At 36.3% G+C, this 26,696-nt stretch overlaps 1 protein-coding gene across 4 annotated transcripts in view; it reads left to right on the forward strand.

Annotated features, from left to right (window-relative positions):
• KIAA1958 (KIAA1958 ortholog) overlaps nucleotides 1-26,696 on the forward strand; it is a 166,923-nt gene that overhangs the window by 120,899 nt on the left and 19,328 nt on the right. Inside the window, exon 3 of one of the 4 annotated variants that reach the window (XM_036855988.1) lies at nucleotides 1,597-1,680. The exons of 2 other annotated variants lie outside the window; for them this stretch is intronic. In XM_036855988.1, coding sequence (XP_036711883.1) covers nucleotides 1,597-1,680 — 84 coding nt within the window. Of the gene's footprint in view, nucleotides 1-1,596; nucleotides 2,781-26,696 lie in introns of those variants that run through there. One more of the 4 variants, XM_036855985.1, reaches the window with a different exon arrangement.

The following is a 26,696-nucleotide window of genomic DNA, read 5'->3' on the forward strand; positions in this document are numbered from 1 at the left end:
TTTTATATTATACTTTAGAATCAGAAATTACATTTTTATGTTGTTTTAAATTAACCTTAGTGTTGGCCTCTCAACATCAATAGGATAGCCTGTTTTTTTCTATTGTGTAATTTCATATTTAGAATTTCTCTTTTGAGTTCCACCCGGACCATGTCTGACATAATTGTGGTCATTTTTGACAAAATGTTTTTATTGTTAATGTTAACATCCCAAATTTAAATTACATGTTACTGAGAGAAAATCATTTAAATGATATCACTGAATTTAATCATTGTAAAAAAAGAAATCTAGTAAAACAGAGTACGGCTTCCTTCATAAGCCATAAGCACTAGATCTTTTTTCTCAAAGTGTGTTCTCTTGAACCTCATCCTGAGCATAGAGGAATCTGATTTTGATAGAGCATCCTGAGTGATTCTGAAGCTCACTAAAATGTGAGAACCACTACTCCAGAGCAACACTACTTAATCATGGGTGATCCATAATGGAAAGAGGCACCTCCAGTCTTTGGTGGCAAAATATAAATAATAAATTAATAAAGTAAAACTATCCAAGAGACATACCCCTTCCTTACATCTTGATTATAATAGCCTTACTCAAATTTCATTGTCCTGTCTTTATAGCTGTGAAGTTTTATCCTCATTACTTTCCCAAAACACCAGATTCTTTTGTGTTGAAACATAGTTGATGTACAATATTATATTAGTTTCAAGTGTATTACATAATTATTTGACATTTGCATACATTATGAAATGATCACCACAATAAATCTAGTAACCATCTGTCCCTATACAAAGTTATTATAGTATTAATGACCATATTCCTTAAGCTGTGTATTACATCCCTGTGACTTATTTATATAATTGGAAGTTTGTACCGCTTAATGCCCTTCACCTATTTTGCCCCACCTTCCCACCCTTTTCCTGTCTGGCAGCCACCCATTTGTTCTCTGTATCTATGAGTCTGTTTTCATTTTGCAAAACACAAAATATTTTTATCATTTATTACAAACTGCCCTGCAATTACATATAGAATATTTATAAACCACGTTTACCTGAATTGCTGTAGAATGTGTCTCGTTAACTGCTGTAAATGATCGATTTAGTAATTTTTAAATATAGATCTCTAGAGATAATGCTAAATAACAGATTCGAATATTTTTGTTTAATTCAATAAAATGGAACCAGTACAACCTCTGTTTTCACAAATGAAGTGATTTTAAATAAGTGTGTTGCTCTGATGGGACCCTCGCACACTGCATTAGGGTAAATAGCACACTTCTGTCTTTTTTCCTAAAACGAAGGCTGCCTCTAATCCCACTCTTTCCACAAATCTTCGTGCACTAAGCTATGTGCCAATGACATGAGAAGCTCATTTTGATTGTAGTGGGCCGTCTCTTGTCTAGTACATCATTTGTGAAACTGAAGTTGGCTATTATAATGCAACAGGTATGTAAATAACATTTATTAGTGATCTCTGTAAAATTGATTCCTTCTTTCTCTTTTTCATTATAAAAGGAAACTTTATTTCAGAGTAGAAAGTGCATTGTCTGAACTCATCAACACCCTCTTTATCCCTCCCCTCCCCAATTTGTTGCAGACCAGGATGAAAGAGCAGCTGAGCTCAGCAGGGAGCAGAATGAGAAAACCATCCGGAGCACGCAGACCGCGCTCCGCAATTTCCGGGAGTTCCTCATCTCCAAGTATCCTTCTGAAACAAGAGAGATTTATGTCATCCCTTGCAAGGAGTTGGATGCCTACCTGGCCTCTTTCTTTGTGGATGCCAGGCAGAAGGATGGATCCGAGTATGAACCCAACAGCTTGGCCAATTACCAGTGTGGACTTGAACGGTACCTAAAAGAACACAGGTATGGCTACAGTATCACCAGGGATAAGGAATTCAAGCGCTCCCAAGAGGCCCTGAAACAGAAGCAAATTGAACTCCGCTGCAAAGGAAAAGGAAATAAGCCACACAAGTCCATGAAGCTCACCTTTGCTGATGAGCTCATTCTGCGGAAAAGGGGACTGCTAAGCCGCTATAACCCCGAGGGTCTGCTCAACCTCGTCTGGCTCAACAACACAAAAGCTTTTGGGCACTGTACAGGCTTCCACGGGTCTACCTTAAAGTGGGGTGATATTCGGCTCCGGGTAACAGAAACGGGGCTGGAGTACTTGGAGTGGATGGGTCAAGACACTGGTGACCTAAATGCCAAAACCAAGAGAGGGGGGACAGACTCCCGTGTGTATGCCACCCAGCATGCTCCACAGACCTGCCCCGTACAAGACTATAAGGAGTATGCCCAGCGGCGGCCTCCTGCTATGCGCTACGAGGATGCCCCGTTCTACCTGTCCATTAAGCCAGTCGTGAACTTGGCGGCTCTGCATTGGTACAACTGCCAGGCCCTCGGCAAGAACAAGCTGGCCAAGATGGTGAAGACCATGTGCGAGAAGGGGAACATCCCTGGCAGGAAAACCAACTTCAGTGTGTATCAGAGCTGCAGCACCTTGTCCGAGGCCCAGAGCAACCAGCTGGTGCTTATCTGTAACAATCTGAGCCAGCAGGCCGCCCAGTCAGTGGCCGGGCACTCCAACAGCGGCAATTTCATCGTCTCTGCCTCCTATGACTCTTCCTCAGACACTGCTTGACCAGGTGGCTTGAGCAAGACCCCAGTCTGGTTATTGAGTCCAGAGGAACTGTGATGAAACACTGCTTCTCGTTCCCTTTCCTCGGCCCTCGATGTTAACTTTATAAGAATATAAATATATAATATATTTTTCTTTTTACAAATAAGCCAATGGAGATAGTTTAGTATTACTAACATAGTATTCATAGGCTTAAAACAAATGTACTCGTGGTGATTAAATATAATTACTGTTATAGACTTTACAAAACCATAGTGGTTCTCAGGCAACACAAAGTAGAGAAAGAATTCCGTTTTTTAAAAAAATTATCAAAAAGGAAACTGAAAGTCAGCCTAGACACTTGTGTCCTCAACTCCTGCTTTTCCTTCCCACCCCACCTCTCATTTTTAGTCTACTTAATAAATGGCATTATTTTTTTAATTTTTAAAATTCTACATTAATCAGGAGGAGACAACACTAACTTTACTGCTTACATACAACTGTCAGATCCAGAGTAAGAAAATGTTGATATAAGCCAGACAAATTATTTACATACTTTTTTTTTTTTAAAGCATAATTAGATTTTAGTTTCTGTGCCTCATTTTTTGCAATTTATGAAAATCTAGATGTTTAGCTAACTTCTTTTGGGGGCAGAGGAGGGTCAAAGGAGGGAATAAAGGTGCCATTCTGTTTGGAAGCTATATAATTTTAAAATAATATGCGAAGTCCAATATTATGGCAAAAAAGACTGTTACTAGCTCATTTTTACTGTTGTGCTTGAACCTGGATAGGATTTTTTTGTTGTTTTCTAAGAAATCAATGTAAATGAAGTTTGATTATCAGATTTACAAGAAATTTAAAACTACCAAAGCTTTGAAAATGTTCCCAAGCATTAGATTGTATATCAAACATAAAGAGAAAGTAGAGAATGGAAAAGTCTTATTAAAAATCTAGAAGCACTAGTCAAGACAACAAAAGCCTCATACTCTTCAAAGCCCAAATCCCCTGAATTATTTATTTATAAGCATTGAACTTCAGTCTGTTTTCCCTAAGGGATTACTTGACTCTGTAGTTGAGATCAAAGGAATATTGACACTCATTTTAGGTGACAACATTTTGTTACCAAATCTAGCTGAATTCAAAGAATTCTTGAAAATGTGCAGTTTCTTCTACAGCAAATACAAATGCATTTATGTGTGATAATCCTGCAATTATAATAATTATAATTTTGGTTAAACAACTCTCTGTGGTGGTTTTTCCAAGGTCTTTATTTTCAAGCCTATGGTGAATTATTAGTTGAGATACTTCAATAATAAAATAATTTAGATGAGCTAGGTTGCTATCTTGTATAATCATTAACACATTAAAAAAAATCCAAATCTTAATCACTTTGTTGGATCTGGGCGTTCTATTGGGAAGTATTTGTTCTTCAAAGCATCCTCATAATTCACATTAGCTAGGAAGGTAGGTGGTATTTTATGTTTTAATTTATTGTACGACCAGGACAAATTTCATTTTGATTTGCTTTGCTAAATCATCATGTTAGCTGAGCTTTCCCATGGCTAGGCAGCTCTTCCCAACACTAAGTCATAAACACATAAAGACCCATTACTCTAAGCTGCGACCTTTCCTTTGGCTCAGGAGTGGGAAGTCTGCTGTGGCCTTTGTGTTATGCAAGCTACTTCATTTCATGACTTTCCTTCCATAAAGAGGCATCCAGAAACAAGAAGAAAGAGCAGAAGATACTTTGCTTTTATTTTTTTGTATTAATAATGATGGTAGCCACCATTTTTGAGGCAGTCTGTGTGCCAGCACTGTGTGTGCTAAGTGGCTTACATGTACCACTTATATAAGTAATACTAATTTATGAAAATTAGAAAATCCAGATAAGCATAAAGAAAATAAAATATGTACTCATAAATCTGCCAGCCAAAAATAACCACTGTTAATATTTTAGTAAATATTTCTTCAGACATTTCAATACATACGTATTTATTTCTGTATACATGATCTTTAATCCTTTTAACAACTTTGAAAAGAAGGTTAATTATCTCCATTTTATGTTGAGATCAAGATGTAGCAGGTTATAGCTAAGGAAATGGTACTGTCTGTCATCTGACTCCAGAGTTTTTTCTATTTACCTTTCTGAGTTCCAACCCGTAATTAGTTTCCAGTGATTTGAGCTGGAGATGGGGACACGGTGTCTTCCCATCTCTCAAGTCTGTCTGATTAAAAGGAAGGCTGAGTGATCTTTCATGAAGGCACACAGTGTCCCCTCGTCCCCCCCCTTCTGGTCATTTTGAACCACAGAGCCTCATTCTTCCAATTATCTTAACAAAACCTTCCTCTTCTCCTTACCCTGTAATGGGCTCAGAAGTGCACATGACAGCCTACTGTGAGAGAACTCTTTTTTAAAAATAAGTTTTTTTTTTTTTTTTAACATAGGTTACCTCTCATTTAAAAAAAAAAGATTTCTGTAAAACATTTAAAATGTGATTGTGCATTTTGTTTTTGCATTGACATACTTTTAAAAACTCTTGATTTGTTTTTGACAGCAAAGTAAGTTTGTCATGGGGAAGAAGGTTAGTCAGTATGCACTGAGAAAGCAGAACTAGGAAATTTTGAATTCCTGTTTGTGTATATCGAGGTACTAAACTGAAAATCTCTCTCTTATTTAATCCTATAGCAGTTTCATTTAGAAGAATGCAGATTGAGAATGTGAATTATTTTTTATTTATTTATATTTTGCTTTGATAACTCAAACCAAATAGGAACGTTGTGACATTTAAATTTAGAAAACGGTTTTCTGAAGAATGGCTTGGTAGAATTTTAGCTGAATTATTGTAACTCTTCGGGATAATTAAATTATGAAAAATTATCGGCAACTAACTCTAAATTTTGTGTTTTTGTACAAACGATACTGAGGATATACTACTGCCAGATACCATATTTATTATTTGCTATTTTAACTTTTTAAAAAATTACATCCATACTGCGGCAGTGGTTGATGCCAAAATCGTGTATGTGCTTTAGCAAAAATTCAACAGTCCAGCAGGTGTTCACTATAACTGAACATGCTGCCTTGCCAGGCAATCCTGTGGTTCATACAAAAACAATAAAACTGTATTTGCAGTTTACGCTTTAAGGTCAGTGTGATGTCATGTAAGAAATTCCACAGTGCCCCTCACATGACTCTGGAAGTTTTGCACTGTCTACAACAAAAATGCCAAACCCATCTGTCAGCATTTGGATGACATAGCTGCATAATTGTTTTTCTTCTATATTCATGTGAGTGACTGGCTATTGAAAATCATAGATGGTAGCAGTTTTTAAAAAAAAACCATAATACTTGAAAAGGTTAGAGATAATCAGGATGTTTATCCAACAGAGCTTATTCTTAAGAGTCCATCTGTTATCATGGTTAGTAGGGGTGGTCTGAATATGATTTATAATACATCAGGTACTTAAAATATTTTTATTATAGTTAGTTTTCCCTGTGTTAAATTTTCCCCATGTTAAATCACTTCCTGATCTACAAAAGAATAGTCTGAAAGTTTCCTAGTATAGATCAGGTCTCTGGTTTTTCAACTAGATCATGGTTAGCTGATACTTTCATCGAATTAATTTGTATAAGTCATATGGCTTAGGTTCTAGATGCCATGAAATCAGATGACTTCACTGAGATGAAAATTTATAGTTCTATCAACAAATATTTGAACACCTAGTGTCTAGACACTAAGAGGGGTACAAAGATATATAAAATAGTTCCTGCTTTCAAAAAGTTTATGAAAGATACTGTAATAAATGTTTGGTTTCATTTTTGAGAGCCCAGCAAAAAACTCTCTGCCAATACTATTTTGCATAGTTTCTCAAATTTTGTACTCACACAGTTTGTCCATTATTTAGCCATTGAATATGTTGGATTGCTGTAGAATACATAATACTGCTTTGAGTATTTTGTGGAGGATCTTTTAGACCCTGTTTTAAAGTCAATAATAAGGTAAAGCCATTTCTACATCATCCATTGTGTTCACATAGATGCACACATGCATAAGAATGTGCAGACTGTCATCAATGAGTGTCACTTATTAAGTACTTACAATGTACCGTGGTACTGAGTGCTTTTGTAAGTTGTTTCACTTAATTCTTACAATAGTCCTGTGAGGGTAAATATCATTATTTCTTTTATAAATGAGGAAATCCAGAGAAGTCAAATAGGTTGCCCACATTACTTAATACATAAGGGTATCAGGATCTGAAACTATATCCAGCTACCATTAAGCACTAACCTTTTCTGCTGTAGCTGCCTGTTCACAAAGTGATTTACTGTGCTGCTTTAGATTCTCTGAAGTGATAAATTATAAGTGGAATCCCTGGTGTAATAAAATCATCAATATTCTTTCAACTCTGAATTGACTGAGAGCAGTGCCATCACCTAGCATGTTTGTTAGCATAAAATTATATAGACCCCCTAACTGTGGTTATTTTGAGATGGAACATTCAGCAAAGTTTGTTTCCCCTTCGCCATGAGTAGAGAGCAAAAGTTTGTGTCATTCTTTAAAGATCTCTTAATTTTGTCACGGAGATGAATGTGTATATGGACAAATAATTTTATATATATATATACATATACATATATATATATATATACACACACTTTTTTTTTTTTTTTTTTTGGCTGTGGTGCGCGCCATGTGGGGTCTTAGTTCCCCAACCAGGGATCGAACCCGCGCCCCCTGCATTGGAAGCATGAAGTCTTAACCACTGGACCAGCAGGGAAGTCCCTAATTATATTTTTTTAACAAATGATTCTCCTTTGTTTTTACCCCATATAAACCAAAAATCCTATTTCAAAAGAGTTCCTTATAATTCAGACAGAGAAGGGGGAGGTTCTAGGCAGAGGAAATACCTCTGTTAAGCCCAGAAGCTGATATTGTCATCCACCAGATATGAATATTGATTGCCAATCTGCCAGGGAGTTTGGTCTTCTCTACAAGTTGGTGCCAGCAAATTAATTATTTAATAGAGGATTTTGTTATTATTTTGTTTTTTAATCAGTCAGGATTGTTTTTAACAGAAAACTTTTGGGAGAAAATACTATCTTTATGATTCTCAGTATTAGACATCAACTAAGACCATTCAGATTTTTTCTAGTTTGACTATCTCCACAGTTTTAGATATTAAAGACAAAAGTTCTGATTTCAATCAGCCTTCTTCTGATTGGTTTTCTTTATCTACAGGAAAAGAGCACTTTGATCTTTATTCCTTTAGCCAAAACAAAGCTGTAATACTTAACATCTGTAAATAAATACTCTAGCATGTGATAAAGGAAATAAATTTCTAAGCCTAGGGGAAAAAATCAAGGGGAGTGTATGATAATTTATTACATTAAGGTATTTTTTAAAAGGTTCATTCATGAAAAACTATAACTAAATACTAAGGAATAAATACTATAAATACTAAGGAATTAACAAGTTCTGTATCAATCAGTTGAAAAGATTTTTCTCAAACAGAACTCCTTTATACAAGATATATCTCCACAAATCTACCATATGATATGATGTAGATAGTTACTTATTAAGAAATACATCATTGGCAAGGGCATCCTCAATTGTTTTTTGTTGTTTTTCCCTTAATGCATGGTATTCGAATAATTGCTTCTCCTCCCCATTGGATCCGGCCGAGATGATATGAATACATAGTTTTTCATAAGACAAAGTGATGAAGATAGGATGATTTTAAGAGATCCTTGCCATAGAACATAACTGGGGTAAAGAAATGTACTGCATATATCATCCTTTGGTGGTTGGTGTATTTCTACTGATATAAAAACAGAAAAGAGAGGATGATATTGATAAACTGCCAACAACTCTGATTTTACTTTTCTAAGCAGAGAAAAGAAAGATAAACAAAATTTCTCATACTCCATCCTGTTTGTAAATTGACTAATTGGGCCTGCCAAAGACGAAGAAAAGACCTAATTTGGTACTGAAGATTGCATTATTTTTTGAAAGAAAGTATTTTAATACATTTAAATTGAGTTTTTATGTAAACCATGCCTTTGTTGAATTAGACTCAGTTTTAATTAGGTCAGAGTACTAATTTGATCAGAATATTAATTAGGTCAGAGTACTGAAGTAACCATCATCTTTGTTGAGTGAGTTATAATCATAGAGGCTGGACCTGGAAAAGACCTAAGAGATCATCTAGCCCAGTGATTTTCAGTGCTGTGAAGAATAGGAGTCACCATGTCTTCTTGGGAGGGGGCAAGGAGGGCAAAGAGATGGATGGAGATCGCAAAGGGAAAACATCCTGAAACACAGATCCCCCAGGAATTCTCATGTTCCCTATGCCCCTACCTTCCTACTTTGAGACTCACTAGACTGAATGACCTACTACCTCTATTACACATCCTTCATGTGTGCCAGGCTGGAAAATAAGATTCAAAACATCTAATCTAATCCATCCCTCTTCTTTTATGGAAGAGAGAAACCGTCCCAGAGAGATTAGATGAATGCCCAGGTGCACACACTTTGTTAGAATCAGAGCCAGAACTAGGATCCAGGCACCTTGATTTCCAGTCCTAGGGTTTAGGGAGGAAAAACAACCCTACATTCCCACTGAGTAAGAAGGGGTATCCTTGTTTTGAAAATTTTAATAGTGTTTTAAGCTCTCACTCAAGTTTCTATTAAGGAATAGATTCAAGCTGCCAGTTTCCAAATAGGCTATTTTGCACGTGAACTTCTTTTCATTGTGTAATGTTACACCTTAATTTTTAGCAGCTTCTCCTTTTGAGATTTGATGGGATAAGCTCTAACTGTAATCACCTTTTATTTTCAGGAACAGCTCTCAGCCTACTCCATTTATATTCAGTTTTTGTTTCTGGAGGGGAAACAAACTACAGTTTTCAAGTATATGAATTCCAGTTATAGATTATGAACTGAAAAGTAACTTTTTATTTAAAGTGGTATTCTTTTGAATATCCAGCTACATAGCATCTATATTATTGGTTTTGAATGCAGTCTACGATACCCTTTTTTAGTCTATGGAAAGTATAAAAAATCATCTTGAAGGTTTGGAACATTTTCAATCAAAAGGATTAAATTTCTGTCAACGTAATTAGGATGTTTCTGAAGTGAATTTCCTAAGAGATAGGAAGGGGAAAGAAAATGAGAACTAATGAAAAACCTACAGCAGGAAGACATAGAAATACAAACTATTTGTAAATTCTTATATTACCCAGCTTATTCTTCTAAAAAGGAATTCAAACAAGTATTTTTTAAATCTCACAAATTTTTATTTTATAAATTATGTTTACCAGATCATAGTTGAAGAAAAAAGATGAAATTCTAGGATGTTAAAAAAAAAAGGTACAGTGGAATTATTTGTCTTTTGAATTCAGTGTTGAATTTCACTAGACTTCTGATGTTCTTTGTATTACACTGGAATTAGAAATTTTTACCATCATACACTCATTTCAAAGAGCTTTGAAAATGCTTTGGCATAGTTTATTTATTTGTGGTAAGTAGAATTAGGAAGAATCAGCAATATAGAATCCTAACAGTAATTGTGCATACTGTATTTAAGTGATTTTTATGCCTGTTTACTTTCTGTGATTCTTAAATTACATACTTCCACTAGAAATTAATTTATAATTGATTATTTATACTGGATAAAGTAGCAGGTTCATTTTAGTGTTAATCCACTCAGATTAACTGAACTTTTATATCTACAATTCATTATATTGCAACTTTTTTAATAGCCTTTATAACAAAAGAACTTTTGTTTTATAAAGTATTTGTTACAAAAAAAAAAACACCATCTTGCCAAAAACCATTACAATTTCTATGCATTGTGTATATTCAGTGATGTCATTGTTGAGATTTTGCATGTTGTTTCAGGTGCTCTTTCATATGTGTGTTTGTGGTATTTATGTGGAATTGTTAACCATTGCTGCTATCACTTATTGTAGTTAAACTGAAAAACTGTGCTAAGAGGCTGTGCCGGTCAACATTTGTGTGACTTGTGAAAGTATGTACTTAGCTGTTTAATATTTTGAACCAGCACTTAGTGGCCTCTACAGAAGGAAATGTTATAGTTGTCAAGTGATGCCAACTTCAAAATCTTGCTTCATATGTATAATTCCAGGTCAGCTTTCCTTTTGCACTTTCCCCAACTCTTTGAAAGGGAAACATTTGCAAAAAGAGAAAGCAAGAATTCTGAACTTTCCTAGTATTCCCCACCTTAAATCTTTTTTTTTTCCCCTGATACTTGAGAAATTCAATAGAATGACAGTGTAGCAGCATAATTTCCCTTGATCTAGATATTTTAGGTTGAACAATGTAATAACAGAAGACTATGAGGCGCATACATTATCTTTGTTGGTTATCAAGGCGTATTGTTTGAATCGCATTTAATAAGAATATTTAGTATTTTCATTTTATTTATGAGACCATGGAAACCTCAGAGTTCCCAAATATTAACTTTTATATTCAGCATTTGCATAGACTTACTTAACATATTTGGTTGCCTTATGACCATCAGAATTTTTTCATGCCTACCTGTCTTTAGTTTGCTTCCCGGTATTTCCAGCTTGCCTCAGCAATTCCAAGCAAACTCTGACATTAGAGAGAACATTATTTCAATGGATTAATTCTACTATACTTTGTTAAATGGGGGAAATATCATTATACTTTATTTATACATGTATACTCAAAAATGGAAGGGAAATATCATAAAATGTTAAGAAAAGCAGGCTCTTCCTTCCAACATTCCAAAACTCCTCACTTAGTGCAGGGTTTCATTCTGACTGTTCAGTGGGTTTATAATTATAAGATTCTTTTAATAAAGGGACAGTCTCCTTAGTTACATAGAGGCTTTCTGTGTGACTATCAGATATATGGTGGCAGCCAATGCTGTATTTGGAAACATTGCTTCTGAAATTGCTGATTTAATTCTAAGAATATTAAAATGAATTCAAGGCCCCTGCCACGTCTTTGCTTACAGGAAAAGAAAGGCATATTTTAACTATGAGCGTTTTCTCCAGAATATGCTTTAAACATTTGTCCCTCAATGGAGGTGACAAAGCAATAAAAGGAAATTCAATTATGTATGTTCTAAAGAAGTTCCGCCTTGTCCAGTGGCTTCCAGAGTGACACTAAAATATTTCTTGGTTCCTGCATTGGGAGTTTTCAGGCAAGATCTTTGTACTTACAATTCCTTTTATATTTTGAACACCAAAGATTATGGCGTGATATGTCCTGATATGATGATTAACAGTTTCTATTAGATAGTAATGGACACATTTATTTGAATCCTGCTCTTGGGTTTATTTACCCTGTTTGGGTCTTTTGTACTTTTTGTATGTCTGTCCTGAGGCCTTTATGCCTAGGGCAATTTTTTAATCAAATAATAACATATATATTTATTAGGTTTCTAATTTATAGAGTTTGTTTCCACCATGACTTTAACGTTTTTTTCACTGCTGAAATTAGACATAGATTTGCCAGATTAGCCTCATAGTTTGTACATTTTCGTTGTAATCCGAAAATGTAACTTGTAACCCCATAGGCCTGAAAACTGGTAGATAATGACTAGAAGCATTTTGGATTCAACACAATCACATTTAGAGACTCATTTATCTGTTAAAATAAAGAACTTTGGTGATTTCATAGAATTGATGCTGTATACAATTTAAATAAGTTCTTCCATCTTTTTTATAAGAATGATTTTAAAATTCCTTTTATTCTACCGCGTAGAAGTTAATTGGGAATAAAAAGGTAGATTTACCAATTTGGTCAGTATAATTTAACACTAGGCATCTGTTTAGAAATATAACCACCACAATCGATACTTAGAAAAATTTTATGAAAAATTATGGTACTGTTCTTTGAAGATGGATTTACTTTCCCCCCTTTTGATAGTCAATTTGATATATTTTCTGGCCACGTAGCTTTTAACTGATTTACATGAAAAAAGCGTATGTGTGCTTGCTCACTTTTAAAATTCTCTTTTTAAGCTGCTACAATTATAATGTATGAAAGAAAGAAGAGAAAGGTGAATTGAAATGGAGGGAAATTTCTGTTAATATTTAAAATGTGTGACTGTGATACTCTTGGTTAATTAATCTTCTGCCAGTTGATATTTGTAATAATATGATAGAACTTTTTTGTTACTAAGAATATACTATAGGTTTCGTTTTTATTTTGCTGCTCACTGATCTTTTACACCAAGATGTTTTCATCTTTATCAGCTCAATGTTTTTGCTTCATATTTGTCTGTGTACCTGTGCTCTAAATAAAATTCTCATTTTATGTCCCAGTGGCTTATTCTGTTGTATGATAATGTTTGCCTCTAATGTAGTGTGATTTTTCTATTGTTTCCAGTATTTGTTGGTACAGCCTAAAACTTATAGAAATAAGAAAAACAATAAAATCAGCTAATGAGTATCAGTGATGTCTCTATAATGAGAGCATGCTTTAATCACAGTATTTTGTCTGTATTTGGATATGACCAGTCTTCATTCATTTAATAAATGGTTCTGCAAAGCTGGCTGATTTTTGTAGCTACAACAAACAGTTTAAAAGACAAGTTAAACCACATTTAAAAAAAAAATTGTCCTGGTCACAGTGCATTAGCCTCAGGATACAGTCAGTGCATACTGAGTAAAGCATCCCGTGTCAGGTGTCTTCTAACCACTGAGGAGGGGGAAATCATGGAAGGAGAAGCATTTCTACATGTGAGTGCTCAGACACAGCTCATAGGTAGGGAAGACACTTTCGGAAAGCATTTATAGCTAATTAATCATATGCTTCCTGGAGCCCCAGGCCTAAAAATCCTGTTAGTGAAGCAGAAGACTCCACTGCAAACTCTGTCTTTCTGTCCGTCTGTGGAGCTCTGTCAGCCATTTGTGTAAAGTCGTACCAAGCTAAGTAGATGTCAGGTTCCAGACTTCCTCATTTTTAGGAAGATCTTTTCGGTCAGATAAATTCTCCATGTGATATTTGTTGCATTGAACACATTTGACAATGCTCTTTGAGCAGGATAGGAATGGTTGTTCAAAACGATTATCATTATTAACTTCAGACATCCTTGTTGTGTCATTAAAGTTATTTAATAAAGAAAAGTATATTAAAACCCCAGAAAATAGAACGTTCTCTCTCACAGCCAATTATTTTGCAAAAATGCAAATAAATTTCTTTCATGTCTATGAATAGTCTCCCAAAGTATTTATCCATAGAAAGCTGAATATTCCAAATAGAAATAATTACTGTATTTTTGTATTATAATACTTTAAATTGTATCAAAACTACTTTATAAATGGTTATAACTTAGTTTGTATTTTTAGTACTTTAGAAACAAGGAGCTCATCTTCAAATGTGTTTACAAGTTATACATTTAAAATGTAACAAATTTTATTTTTCCAGTAGGGGAAAAATATTAGAATTCAAGTTGAGGAATATTCACCCTACAAGTCAGAAAATGTTTTCCTTTTTTTAAAAATTTTATTTATTTTTTATTTATTAACGATAATCTTTTCTGAGAAGACTTTAAGTGACTAAAAATGACTAATATGTATTAAATACTTAACGTTGGTGATATATCATCTGAAAAGATGTGTTAAAAAAAAACATTGAATTTGGTGGCAGACATTTTCAGACTGAACTATTTTTCTTTTTTTTAATAAATTTATTTATTTTTGGCTGCATTGGGTCTTTGTTGCTGTGTTGTGTTTGGGCTTTCTCTAGTTGTGGCGAGTGGGGGCTAATCTTCGTTGAGGTGTGCGGGCTTCTCATCGCGGTGGCTTCTCTTGTTGCGGAGCACAGGCTCTAGGCGCGTGGGCTTCAGTAGTTGTGGCACGTGGGCTCAGTAGTTGTGGCACGCGGGCTCAGTAGTTGTGGCACACAGGCTTAGTTGCTCTGCAGCATGTGGGATCTCCCCAGACCAGAGATCAAACCCGTGTCCCCTGCATTGACAGGTGGATTCTTAACCACAGCACCACCAGGGAAGTCCCAGAACTATTGTTTCTTTAAAAAGCATTTTCTTTATTAAAATTTATAATGTTTTTAAAATGTTAAGGCAATAAATAAATATTCATTGTGAATAATTTGGCAAATACTAATAAATATAATAGGAAATAAAAATCACAGGAATCTTACTACACATAAATAACAACTTTTAATGTTTTCGTGTTTTATTTTGGAATTTTTTATGCATAAATGTACTTCAAAAATTGTAGTCAAACTATTTACTGTTTTTTACATTTTTAAAAGATACTTAGCCTTTGAAAATGTGATTATTATATGGCTACTTGGTTTTTCATTGCACAGTTGTACCAAAATCTATTTTACAATTCTTTTGTTGGTTTGGGTTTGTTTCAAGTTTTTCACTTTTATAAATTTGCCTTAAAGAACACCCTTGAGCATACATTTTTTTTTTTTTTTTTTTTTTAAAGATGGGGGAGAAACTGGAGGGAAGAATTTTTGCTATGCCAACTGGTAGTTTTTTTTTTGTTTTTTTTTTTTTATAAAGTAGGCTATTTAATTTTATTTATTTATTTTTGGCTGTGCTGGGTCTTCGGTTCGTGAGAGGGCTTTCTCTAGTTGCGGCAAGTGGGGGCCACTCTTCGTCGCGGTGCGGGGACCGCTCTTCATCGCGGTGCGCGGGCCTCTCACTATCGCGGCCCCTCCCGTTGCGGGGCACAGGCTCCAGACGCGCAGGCTCAGTAGCTGTGGCGCACGGGCCCAGCCGCTCCGCGGCATGTGGGATCTTCCCAGACCAGGGCTCGAACCCGTGTCCCCTGCATTAGCAGGCAGATTCTCAACCACTGCGCCACCAGGGAAGCCCGAGCATACATTTTTGTACATATCTCTGATTAAATCCTTAGGATAAATTTCTAAAAGAGGAATTCCTGGGTCAAATAAAAAGAACATTTAATTTATTTTTCCTACATATACATTTCCAAAGTTCTAGTGATTTTTAAAATTTGCAAGAATAATACATTAATATTGTAAAACTTAAAAATCCCAGAGAAGTCATTATTAACCAGTGTGATGTGTATCTTTGCAAATTTTTTTCTGTACTAGTGCAAGTTCCCCCATATCTTAGGACAGTCTTTAGATATGGACCTTTTTGTATTTTTGCCAATCTAACAAATGAATTACATCCTATTTTGATTATAATGTCTGATTACTGTTGCTTTTTGTTATTTGTATTTCTTTGAATAATTGCCTGTCATACTCTGGGCCTGTCTTTTCCAGTTGATTTGGAGAACCTTTTCATATGGACTTTGTCACTTTGTTATAAGTATTTTCTCCAGGACTATTTATTGTCTTTTAAAATTTATTCAGTGCAGGACTTTTGAATGTTTATGTCTGATTTGTTAATCTATTTTTTACACCTCTGGGTTGTATCATACTGAGAAAGGCTTTCCTTATTCCCAGAATCATGAAAATTGTCTTCTTTATGGAAACAGCTTTTTGAAAATAGATCCATTTGGAAATGTGTTATTTGCTTGTCGTATGAAATAGGAATCTAAATTTGCTTTGTTTTTTGTTTTTGTTTTTGTTTTTTAACATCTTTATTGGAGTATAATTGCTTTACAATGATGTGTTAGTTTCTGCTTTATAACAAAGTGAATCAGCTATACATATACATAATATCCCCATATCTCCTCCCGCTTGTGTCTCCCTCCCACCCTCCCTACTCCACCCTTCTAGGTGGACACAAAGCACCGAGCTGATCTCCCTGTGCTATGCGGCTGCTTCCCACTAGCTATCTATTTTACATTATTTGCTTTGTTTTTGTTTTTCCAACTCAATAGCTTATTCTCTTAAAGCATTTACTGAAGAGTCCATGTTTTCCCCAGCAATTTTAATTGGAGCCTTTATTATACAGTTGGCCTTCTGTACCTGTGGGTTTCACATTCGCAGATTCAGCCAACCTCGGATCAAAAAAAAAAAAAAAATCCCAGAAAGTTCCAGCTTGAATTTTCTGCCAGGCAACTACTTACATAGCACTTACATTGTATTGGATGTTATAAGTAACCTAGAGATGATTTAAAGTATACAGGAGTGTATGCATAGGTTATATGCAAATACTAGGCCATTTTATATGGGACTTGAGCATCCTTGGATTTTGGTATCTGTGGGGGTCAGGGTGGGGCAGGTCCTGGGTGACTGTATATTCAGTTTGCATATTTACACAGACCTTTTCTGGACTATTCAGTAGCATTAATCTATTTGTCTATTTCTTTACCAGAACTTAACACTTTAAATTATTGCAGTGTTATAGTACATGTTTATATCTTTCAGGGAAGGGCCTCCCAGTTATTATTTTCAAAATTGCCTTCCTTTTTTTATGCATTTACTCTCCTAGATAAATTTTAGAATCAACCTGACAAGTAACGACAAAGAGGGAGATTTTAGTTAGAATTACATTGAATTAAAGATTACTTGAAGAAGTTAAAAATCTTTATATTATTGAGCCTTCCCATACAGGTACATGGTATAACTCTTCATTTATTAAGTTTGTATATACAGGTACACCTCATTTTATTGCAGTCCACTTTATTGAGCTTTTCAGATATTTCATTTTTTTTACAAATTGAAGGTTTGTGACAACCCCATGTCAAGCAAGTGTATCAGCACCATTTCTCCAACAGCATTTGCTCACTTCATGTCTTTGTGTCATGTTTTTGGTAATTCTGGCAGTATTTCAAATGTTTTCATTATTATAGTTGTTATGGTGATCTGTGATCAGTGATCTTTGATGTCACTATTGCCAAAAGGTTACAGCTCGCTGAAGGCTCAGACTTTGGTTGACATTTTTTAGCAACAAAGTACATTTAAATTAAGGTTCGTACATTTGTTCTTTTAGACATAATGCTATTGCACACTTAATAGACTACAGTGTAGTGTAAACATAACTTTTATATTCACTTTGGGAAAACAAAAAAATTGTGTACCTTTATTGTGATATTCGCTTTATTGTGGAAACAACCTGCAATATGTCTGAGATATGCCTGTACATTTTTTTTAAATTTATTTATTTATTTATTTTTGGCTGTGTTGGGTCTTCGTTTCTGTGCGAGGGCTTTCTCTAGTTGCGGCAAGCGGGGGCCACTCTTCATCGCGGTGCGCGGGCCTCTCACTATCGCGGCCTCTCTTGTTGCGGAGCACAGGCTCCAGACGCGCAGGCTCAGTAGTTGTGGCTCACGGGCCCAGTTGCTCCGCGGCATGTGGGATCTTCCCAGACCAGGGCTCGAACCCGTGTCCCCTGCATTAGCAGGCAGATTCTCAACCACTGCGCCACCAGGGAAGCCCTACATTTTTAATTTTAAGGATTTGGGGGAAAGTTTTCTTATTGAATTATAAGACAGAAAAGTGCACGCATCATTAGTGTACAACTTGATAAATTTTTATGAAGCAAATGCGTTGCTGTAACCACCCAGAGGAAGACAGAGCACTACCAGAACCCCAGAAGTTTCCCTCCTGTGGCCTCCTCCCTTTGTTATCTCCCTAAGGTAACCACTATAGTACTTCACCATAGAGTCATTTTCATCTGTTCTTGAATTATATAAATGGACCATTTCAATGTACTCTATTGTGTCTGGCTTCTTTTCCTTAACATTGTGTTTGTGGGATTCATCCATGTTTATACATATGATTTGTTCCAGTAGTCCATTCCTCCTTTATTACATAATAACTCATTGTATAAATATTTTACAGTTTCATATGCATTCTACTATTTATGGACATAGGGTTATTTCCAGTTTGGGGCTATTTATTTATTTATTTAATATTTATTTATTTATTTATTTGGTTGCACCAGGTCTTAGTTGAGGCTTGCCAGCTCCTTAGTTGTGGCATGTGGGTTCCTTAGTTGTGACATGTGGGCTCCTTAGTTGTGGCAGGTGGGCTCCTTGGTTGCATCTCATGGGCTCCTTAGTTGCAGCTCGCCGGCTCCTTAGTTGTGGCATGTGAACTCTTGGTTGCGGCATGCCTGTGGGATCTAGTTCCCTGACCAGGGATCGAACCCGGGCCCCCTGCATTGGGAGCATGGAGTCTTAACCACTGCACCACCAGGGAAGTCCCTATTTATTATTAATTGTGCTTTTGTGAACACTCATATATACAGGCCATTTAGTACACACGTACGCATTTCTGTGTGGTATATACTTAGGTGTAGGATTGCTGGATCATAGAATATGTGTTTGTTCAACTTGAGTAGATGCTGCCAGTTGGTTTCCAAAGTGTCCAAATCGACACTCCTACCAGCTAAGTAATAGTGTTCCTGTTGTTCCACACCCTCATCAACACTAGATATTTGCATATTTTGTTTTTTATTTTAGACATGTTGATGAGTGTATTTTATATTTCCTGAAATATAAATGATATTTCTTATTTTATGCCATGCCCATTCAAGTTTGTCCATTTTTAATTGGACTCTCTGCCTTCTATTTGATTTGTCAATTATATGCACTTCAAAAATTTTCTCCCACTATATGACTTGCCTTTTCACTCTCCTTATGGTACATTTTGATAAATGTCTTTTTAATCTTAATGAAATCCAATTTATCAAATTTTCACTTTTGAGGTAATAATATTGATGTTCTGTTTAAAAGTATATAGCTACCCCAAGGTAATAAAAAAATGGCCTCCTGTGTTTTCTTCTAGAAACTTTATTGTTTTACCATTCACATTTAGGTGATACAGTTGGAATTGCTTTTTTTGTTTAGGTGTGAGGTAGGCATTCAATTTGCTCTTGTGTTACGGATTTTGGGTCTGTGTTTATGAGCTGTGCTGGCTTGTAATTTTATTGTGTTACTCTTGTCATATGTTTATAGAAAAGTTATGCTGCCTTATAGAAGACATTGGATAGTGTTCCCTCTTTTTCTATTCTCTAGCAGAAGTTTTAGGTTTGGCATTATAGTTGATCCTTGAACAACACAGGTTTGAACTGCACAGACTCTTCTTTTTTTCTTAATAGTTTGTTAATTTTGTTAGTCTTTCAAATCCATCTCTTGGTGTTACTTTTTTTTTTTTTAATAAATTTATTTATTTACTTATTTTTGGCTATGTTGGGTGTTCATTGTGGCACGCAGGCCCTCCCCAGCTGCGGCGAGCGGGGGCCACTCCCTGTTGCGGTGTGTGGGCTTCTCATTGCGGTGGCTTCTCCTGTTGCGGAGCACGGGCTCTAGGCGTGTGGGCTTCAGTAATTGTGGCACGCGGGCTCTAGAGCGCAGGCTCAGCAGTTGTGGCACACAGGCTTAGTTGCTTCGTGGCATGTGGGATCTTCCCGGACCAGGGCTTGAACCCATGTCCCCTGCATTGGCAGGTGGACTCCTAACCACTGCGCCACCAGGGAAGCCGGTGTTACTTTTTCTTATTGTAAGTTTATTTCCTATTTCATTGATTTCTGTTCTTATGTGTACTGCTTCCTTCTTTTTATTTTTGGGGTTTATTTGTTTTTATAATTTCCTGGTATAGTTGATATTCAATCTTTCTTCTGAATTTAATGCTATCATTTTCTCTGTAGGCACTGCAATAACCACATCCCACAACTTTGACACATTATATTGTCGTTATCATTCATTTTGAAGTATTTTCTAATTCCCTTTGATTTTTTAAAATTCTACTGATATTCTGAATGACTTAATCTTTTGAAATGTTGAGACTTGCTTTATGTCCTAACATTTCTATTTTCGTCAAAGGGTTATGTGAAATCTTGACATTTGCTACAACATAGATGGATCTAGAGGGTATTATGCTAAGTGAAATAAGTCAGAAAAGGACAAATACCATATGATCTCACTTACATGTGGAATCTAAAAAACAAAACAAACAAGCAAACAAAAAACAAAAACAGACTCATAGATACAGAAAGCAAATGGGTAGTTTCCAGAGAGGAGGAGGATAGAGGCTGGAGCGAAATAGGTGAAGGAGATTAAGAGGTACAAACCCCAGTTATAAAATAAAGAAGCCACAGGGGTGTAATATACAGCATAAAGAATATAGTCAGTAATGTGGTAATAACTTTGTGATCATTTCATAATGTATGCAATTGTCAAATCACTATGTAGTACACTTGAAGCTAACATAATATTATACATCAACTATATTTCAATTTTTAAAAAAAGTATCATGTACCTTTGAAAAGAATGTGTATTCTGCCATTGTTATGTTGTTCTTTGTATATCAATTACATCCAGTTTGGTGCTTGCATCATTCATATCTTCTATATCTGTACAGTTTTTTGTCTGCTTGTTCTGTCAGTTATGAAAAATGTTGTATTAAAACCTTAGTTGTAGTTTTGCCTATTTCTTTTTTAAATTTTTTCAACTTTTGCTTTTTATATTTGGAGGCTGTATTATTAAGTCTATGCAAATTTAGGATTGTTGTATCTCTCTGTTGAATTTTAAAACATCTCTTTTTATTTCTGGTAATGAATGCTTCTTGCCTTAAAGTCTGTTTTGTCTGATACTGTATAGCTATACCAGCGTTCCTTTCTTTATTGTTCACATGGTATACCTTTTTTTTTTAATCCTTTTGCTTTCAACTTTTATACCCTATTAATTCCTATGTGTAAAGAACATATATAGCTGAGTTTTGTTTCTTATGCAGACTGACATTTTTTAAATTGAAGTATAGTTGACTTTCAATATTATATTAAATTATTTATTTATTTATTTATTTATGGCTGTGTTGGGTCTTCGTTTCTGTGCGAGGTCTCTCTCTAGTTGTGGCAAGCGGGGGCCACTCTTCATCGCGGTGCGCGGGCCTCTCACTATGGCGGCCTCTCCTGTTGCGGAGCACAGGCTCCAGACGCGCAGGCTCAGTACTTGTGGCTCACGGGCCCAGCCGCTCCGCGGCACGTGGGATCCTCCCAGACCAGGGCTCGAACCTGCGTCCCCTGCATTAGCAGGCAGATTCTCAACCACTGCGCCACCAGGGAAGCCCCTCAATATTATATTAACTTGAGGTGTACAATATAGTAATTCAACATTTGTATACACTGCAAAATCATCATCACAGTCATCTGTCATCATACAAAGTTAATACAGTATTATTGACTATATTCCCCATGCTGTACTTTATTATTTTTATATAAATTTATTCATTTATTTATGTATTTTTGGCTGTGTTGGGTCTTCGTTGCTGTGCACGGGCTTTCTCTAGTTGTGGCGAGCGGGGGCTACTCTTCACTGCGGTGCGCAGGCTTCTCAGTGTGGTGGCTTCTCTTGTTGCAGAGCCCAGGCTCTAGGTGCGCGGGCTTCAGTAGTTGTGGCACGCGGGCTCAGTAGTTGTGGCTCACGGGCTCTAGAGCGTAGGCTCAGTAGTGGTAGTGCACGGGCTTAGTTGCTCCGCAACATGTGGGATCTTTCCTGACCAGGGCTCGAACCTGTGTCCCCTGCATTGGCAGGTGGATTCTTAACCACTGTGCCACCAGCGAAGTCCCCCAGAAGTTTGTACTTCTTGATCCCCTTCACCCATTTCACGACCCCCCTACCTCCCTCCCCTCTGGCAACCACCAGTCTGTTCTGTGTAACTATGAGTCTAGGTTTTGGTTTTTGTCTTGTTTGTTTGTCTTGCTTTTTAGGTTCCACATATAAGTGAGATCATACAGTATTTGTTTTTCACAGGCTTTTTTCACTTAGCATAATACCCTCAAGGTCCATCTGTGTTGTCATAAATGGCAACATTACCTTTTTTTTTATGGCTGAGTAGTATTACACACACACACACACACACACACACACACACACAAACCTTCTTTATCCATTCATCCATCAGTGGACACTTAGGTTATTTCCATATCTTGGTTATTATAAATAGTGCTGCAATGAACATAGGGTTGTGTATATCTTTTCAAATTAGTGTTTTTGTTTTCTTCGACTAGATTGAATTTCTACTAACAATAGAATTGCTAGATCATACTGTAGATCTATTTTTAAATTTTGGAGAAAACTTCATTTTCTTTTCCACAGTAGCTGCACCAATTTTCATTCCCACCAACAGTGCACAATGGTTCCCTTTTCTCCACATCCTCACCAACACTTGTTATTTCTTGTCTTTTTGATAAGAGCCATTCTGACAGGTGTGAGGTGATATCTCATTGTGGTTTTGATTTGCATTTCCCTGATGATTAGTGATACTGAGCATCTTTTCATGTGCCTGTTGACCATATGTATGTCTTCTTTACATCATGTTTTCTTTCTTGGTTCTTTATTTTGTTTGTTAACTTGTCCCAAGTTTTGCTTGATAGATTGCAGATGCTGGATTTTTGTTTTTGTTTAACTCTTTTTCTGCTGATACTCCTTTATTTACTCTTACTTGAAAATCCTATATCCATTCTAATAGTTGTTTCTTTCACGTTTTGTTTTTTTTTTTTTTTTAATTTATTTATTTATTTATGGCTGTGTTAGGTCTTCATTTCTGTGCGAGGGCTTTCTCTAGTTGTGGCAAGCGGGGGCCACTCTTCGTCGCGGTGCGCGGGCCTCTGACTATCGCGGCCTCTCTTGCTGCGGAGCACAGGCTCCAGACGCGCAGGCTCAGCAATTGCGGCTCACGAGCCCAGCTGCTCCGTGGCATGCGGGATCTTCCCAGACCAGGGCTCGAACCTGTGTCCCCTGCATTGGCAGGCAGACTCTCAACCACTGCGCCACCAGGGAAGCCCCACGTTTTGTTTTTAACAGATTTAAACATATATTTTTAAAATAAAAAATTAATTTACATTGGTAATCTCTCCCTTCTTTTTTCCTCTTTGCTTTTTATCCTTTCCAAAGAGGATGAGATCTTAATCATATTTTTTTTATCTTTCCTCTCCCCTTTTCCCTTATTTTATTGAAATTATGGGGAGTTTTAGTTCAAGATTTTGTTCCATCATGCCCCATCTCTTTTCACAGTCTTAACAATTGTGTTGAGCTCAATTGCTGCATTACTCAGTGTTAGAAGTAAATTTTTTGCTTCTTACTATACCTTGTACCCAGTATCTTTCCCTTTCTTTGATTCATTTTTCATTTTGTTTGCAAATATCCATGACTAACTTTTTTTTAAAAAAAAGAGTGCTTGGATGCTACTTCTTTCATGACTGAAAATATCTTTCTTTTGCCTTGAATGATACTTTAGCTAGGTAATAGAATTCTTCATTTACGGTCCTTTTCCCTCACAGCTCTGAGGAGACTGAGTCATTGTTTTTTAGTATCACAGATGAAAAATCTAATTCTTGTTATTCTACTGATGCCTTTTTTCCCCCTACCAGAAAGATTATCGAATTTTCTTTTCGTTCTTAGATTTTGGAAATTTCACCAAGATATGTTTATATATGTGTCTTTTCAGTGTGTCTCTTTGACAGTTCATGAACCTTAACACCCTAAAGATTAAAATCTTTCTTTAACAGAACTTTTCATATATTATATCTTTGATTATGTTATCCTATCCTCTCATAACCTTTTCTTTTGAATTCTTATAAGATGGATTTTGTTTCTCCATAGTCTGTCTTCCATGCTTCTTAACTTCACTCTCATAATTATCAGTTTTTTTATTACTTTGCCTGCCCTTCAGGGAAAATTCTTTCCTAATCACTGATTTGTCCTTTAGCCATGTTCATTCTCATACTCAGCTCTTCTCAGAATTTTTAAAATATGTTTTTTCAATCATTTAAAGTTTCCAGGATCTTCCTTGTTCTTCTCTTTTTCCTTTTACAATGAAAGCTGTTCTTGTTTTAAGGATGCATTATCCTCTCAAATCTATGTATTTATCTTTTAAATTTTTTCTTTGGTTTTCTGAATTAAGTCTGTTTTCAGGGGGAGGATAGGGGATGTGAAATTAGTTGCTCTGCTTGTGTAACTTGGTAACTTCCATGCTTTTAGTTTTCCCCAATTGCCAAGTGATGCTTGTTTGTATGTTCACATTTAAAAATGAAAGTCTAGATTTATCATTATTGATAGCTTATAGGATTTCCTTAGACATTATTCAAGGTTCCTGTTTGAACCTGGGCAGAGCTCACTTTTGCAGGTAATAGTTAAGCACAGGGTTCTGCAGGTGGACTTCACCCAGCTGTAATGAGTGGACAAAGAATAGCCCACGAATAAGCTTCCCTGCAGGGTATATGAACGGAAAACAGGCTGGGAAGCCAGGAACTCTCTCAAATGTAGACACAGGGAAGGTGCTACCTGAGAGTTGGTGTACATTTGGGGATTTCTTGCTTTTTGTAGCTGCTTTCCTTTTTTCCCTCTCTGTCCAAAGGGGCTGCCCAGAGTTACCTGAGGCAATGCCCCTTTTCTCTCTGACCTTGAGGGTAGCCTTCCACAGCAGATTCCCTCACTTTACACACTGTCCTGTAAATGATGTAAGTGGCAGCTACGTATAGAGAGCAGGATAATCATTCAGATCTGGCTGTCCTTAGGTTACACTACCATAACCCCATAGTCCCCTCCCACTCCCATGGCCTGCTCTTCCTAACTTTCAGCTCAGAGTTTGCCTGTTTTCTAGTGGGGAAAAAAATTCAAATCCTTCTTTAGTAGTCCCTTCTTTTCCCTGTATTCAGTTATAAGTTCTTACTTTTGTTTGTTTTTCCATCAATATACTCTCCTAAAAATGTCCTCAGCACTGTAACACTAGAACTTCTACTCAAAATTTTTAAAAAGCAGTCAAATAAACATAATTTAATCCTTAAATACAATCATGAAGGAATCATATATGTCATTTCATTTTCACAAATTTCTTTCCCATTATGTAAGTATACAAGCATTCTTTCCCTGTTTCTCTATATACTAGGACGTTGGTTTCCATTTTCAGTGTACCATCTCTGTCCTGTGATAAAAAAATAAATCAGTGAAGGCTGTTTAATTATTTAATGTAATAATTAAACTTAGTCATCCTATCTTGCAGTGTGACTCTTTTCTACTCCTCTGCATATTAAAGTGATGCAGGGAATTCCCTGGTGGTTCAGTGGTTAGGACTCCTGCTTTCACTGTCGAGGGCCCAGGTTCCATCTCTGCTCAGGGAACTAAGATGCCACAAGCCCCGCAGCAGCCAAAAAAATAAAAAATAAAATGATGGGGACTAGGCTGTGTTGCAAATAAATCATTTTGTTGTTGTTTTAAAAAGCTATAGTGAAACTATAGTGGTTGTTTAACTAAATCAGACTTATGAAGGTTAATCTGAGTAAATTTGGGAGGCAAGGATATTTTTCAGAAACACAAGTGGCTAATATCTAAATTGTATTCCTTACTAAGCATTTTATCCCTGTAGTACCTGATTCCTTTGCTGTAGTGACCAGGGCATAGAGTCAGCAGGACCCAGGTGCAAACCCTGGCTTTAGTACTTGCCAACTCCATGACTTGGGACAGCACAGTGCCTGGTACAGAGAGAGTACCTTAGTAAATATCGGATGCGTGATATATGAAGTTACTAAATGTGTGAGGTTCAGTTTCCTTACCTGTAAAATAGGTATCAGGTTGCTTAGAGACTACAGATAATTTACATAACTCTTAGCATATAGTAAGCATTCAGTTAGTGCTAGAGGCAATGATAGTAAATTTTATACTAGAATCCTTTCATTAATATCCAGCAAGTCCCAGCAATAATGTGAGTTATGTCAGCTTAGGAGGGCGGTAAGAAGAATATGCCTGCATGACTCAGTTGCTTTGGAAAGCATTTCTAGCACTGTTTACTGCTCTCTTGCTATAAGCATTTATTAAAGCAGATTGTGTGTTCAGCAGTTCAAAGCAGACTTAAAGGGTGAAGACACAGTCTTAATGAGCATATAAACCAGTTGAAGAGATCTGGGCACAATTAGATTATTAGTTCCAAGGAATAATAAAGCAAACGTGGGGCTCATACTGAAGGAGAGAATAAGAGAGTTGGGTTTGTATGGGGAAAGATCACATAGATGTGAGTTTGCAATGGGTGAGTTTGCAATTGGAATTGGAATTGAAAAAAAGATACTGTTTGATTGGCACAAAGACCATGGAGGGATTTCTCAGGCTAAGTGTAGGGAAGGTGTGATGTGGGTGTCCTGGGCACAGGCAGATGCTAGGGAACAAGAAGAGGCTGGTGGTTTGGAGTTCCTCAA

Source organism: Balaenoptera musculus, chromosome 6 (assembly GCF_009873245.2).
Source record: "Balaenoptera musculus isolate JJ_BM4_2016_0621 chromosome 6, mBalMus1.pri.v3, whole genome shotgun sequence".
NCBI classification, from domain to species: domain Eukaryota; kingdom Metazoa; phylum Chordata; class Mammalia; order Artiodactyla; family Balaenopteridae; genus Balaenoptera; species Balaenoptera musculus.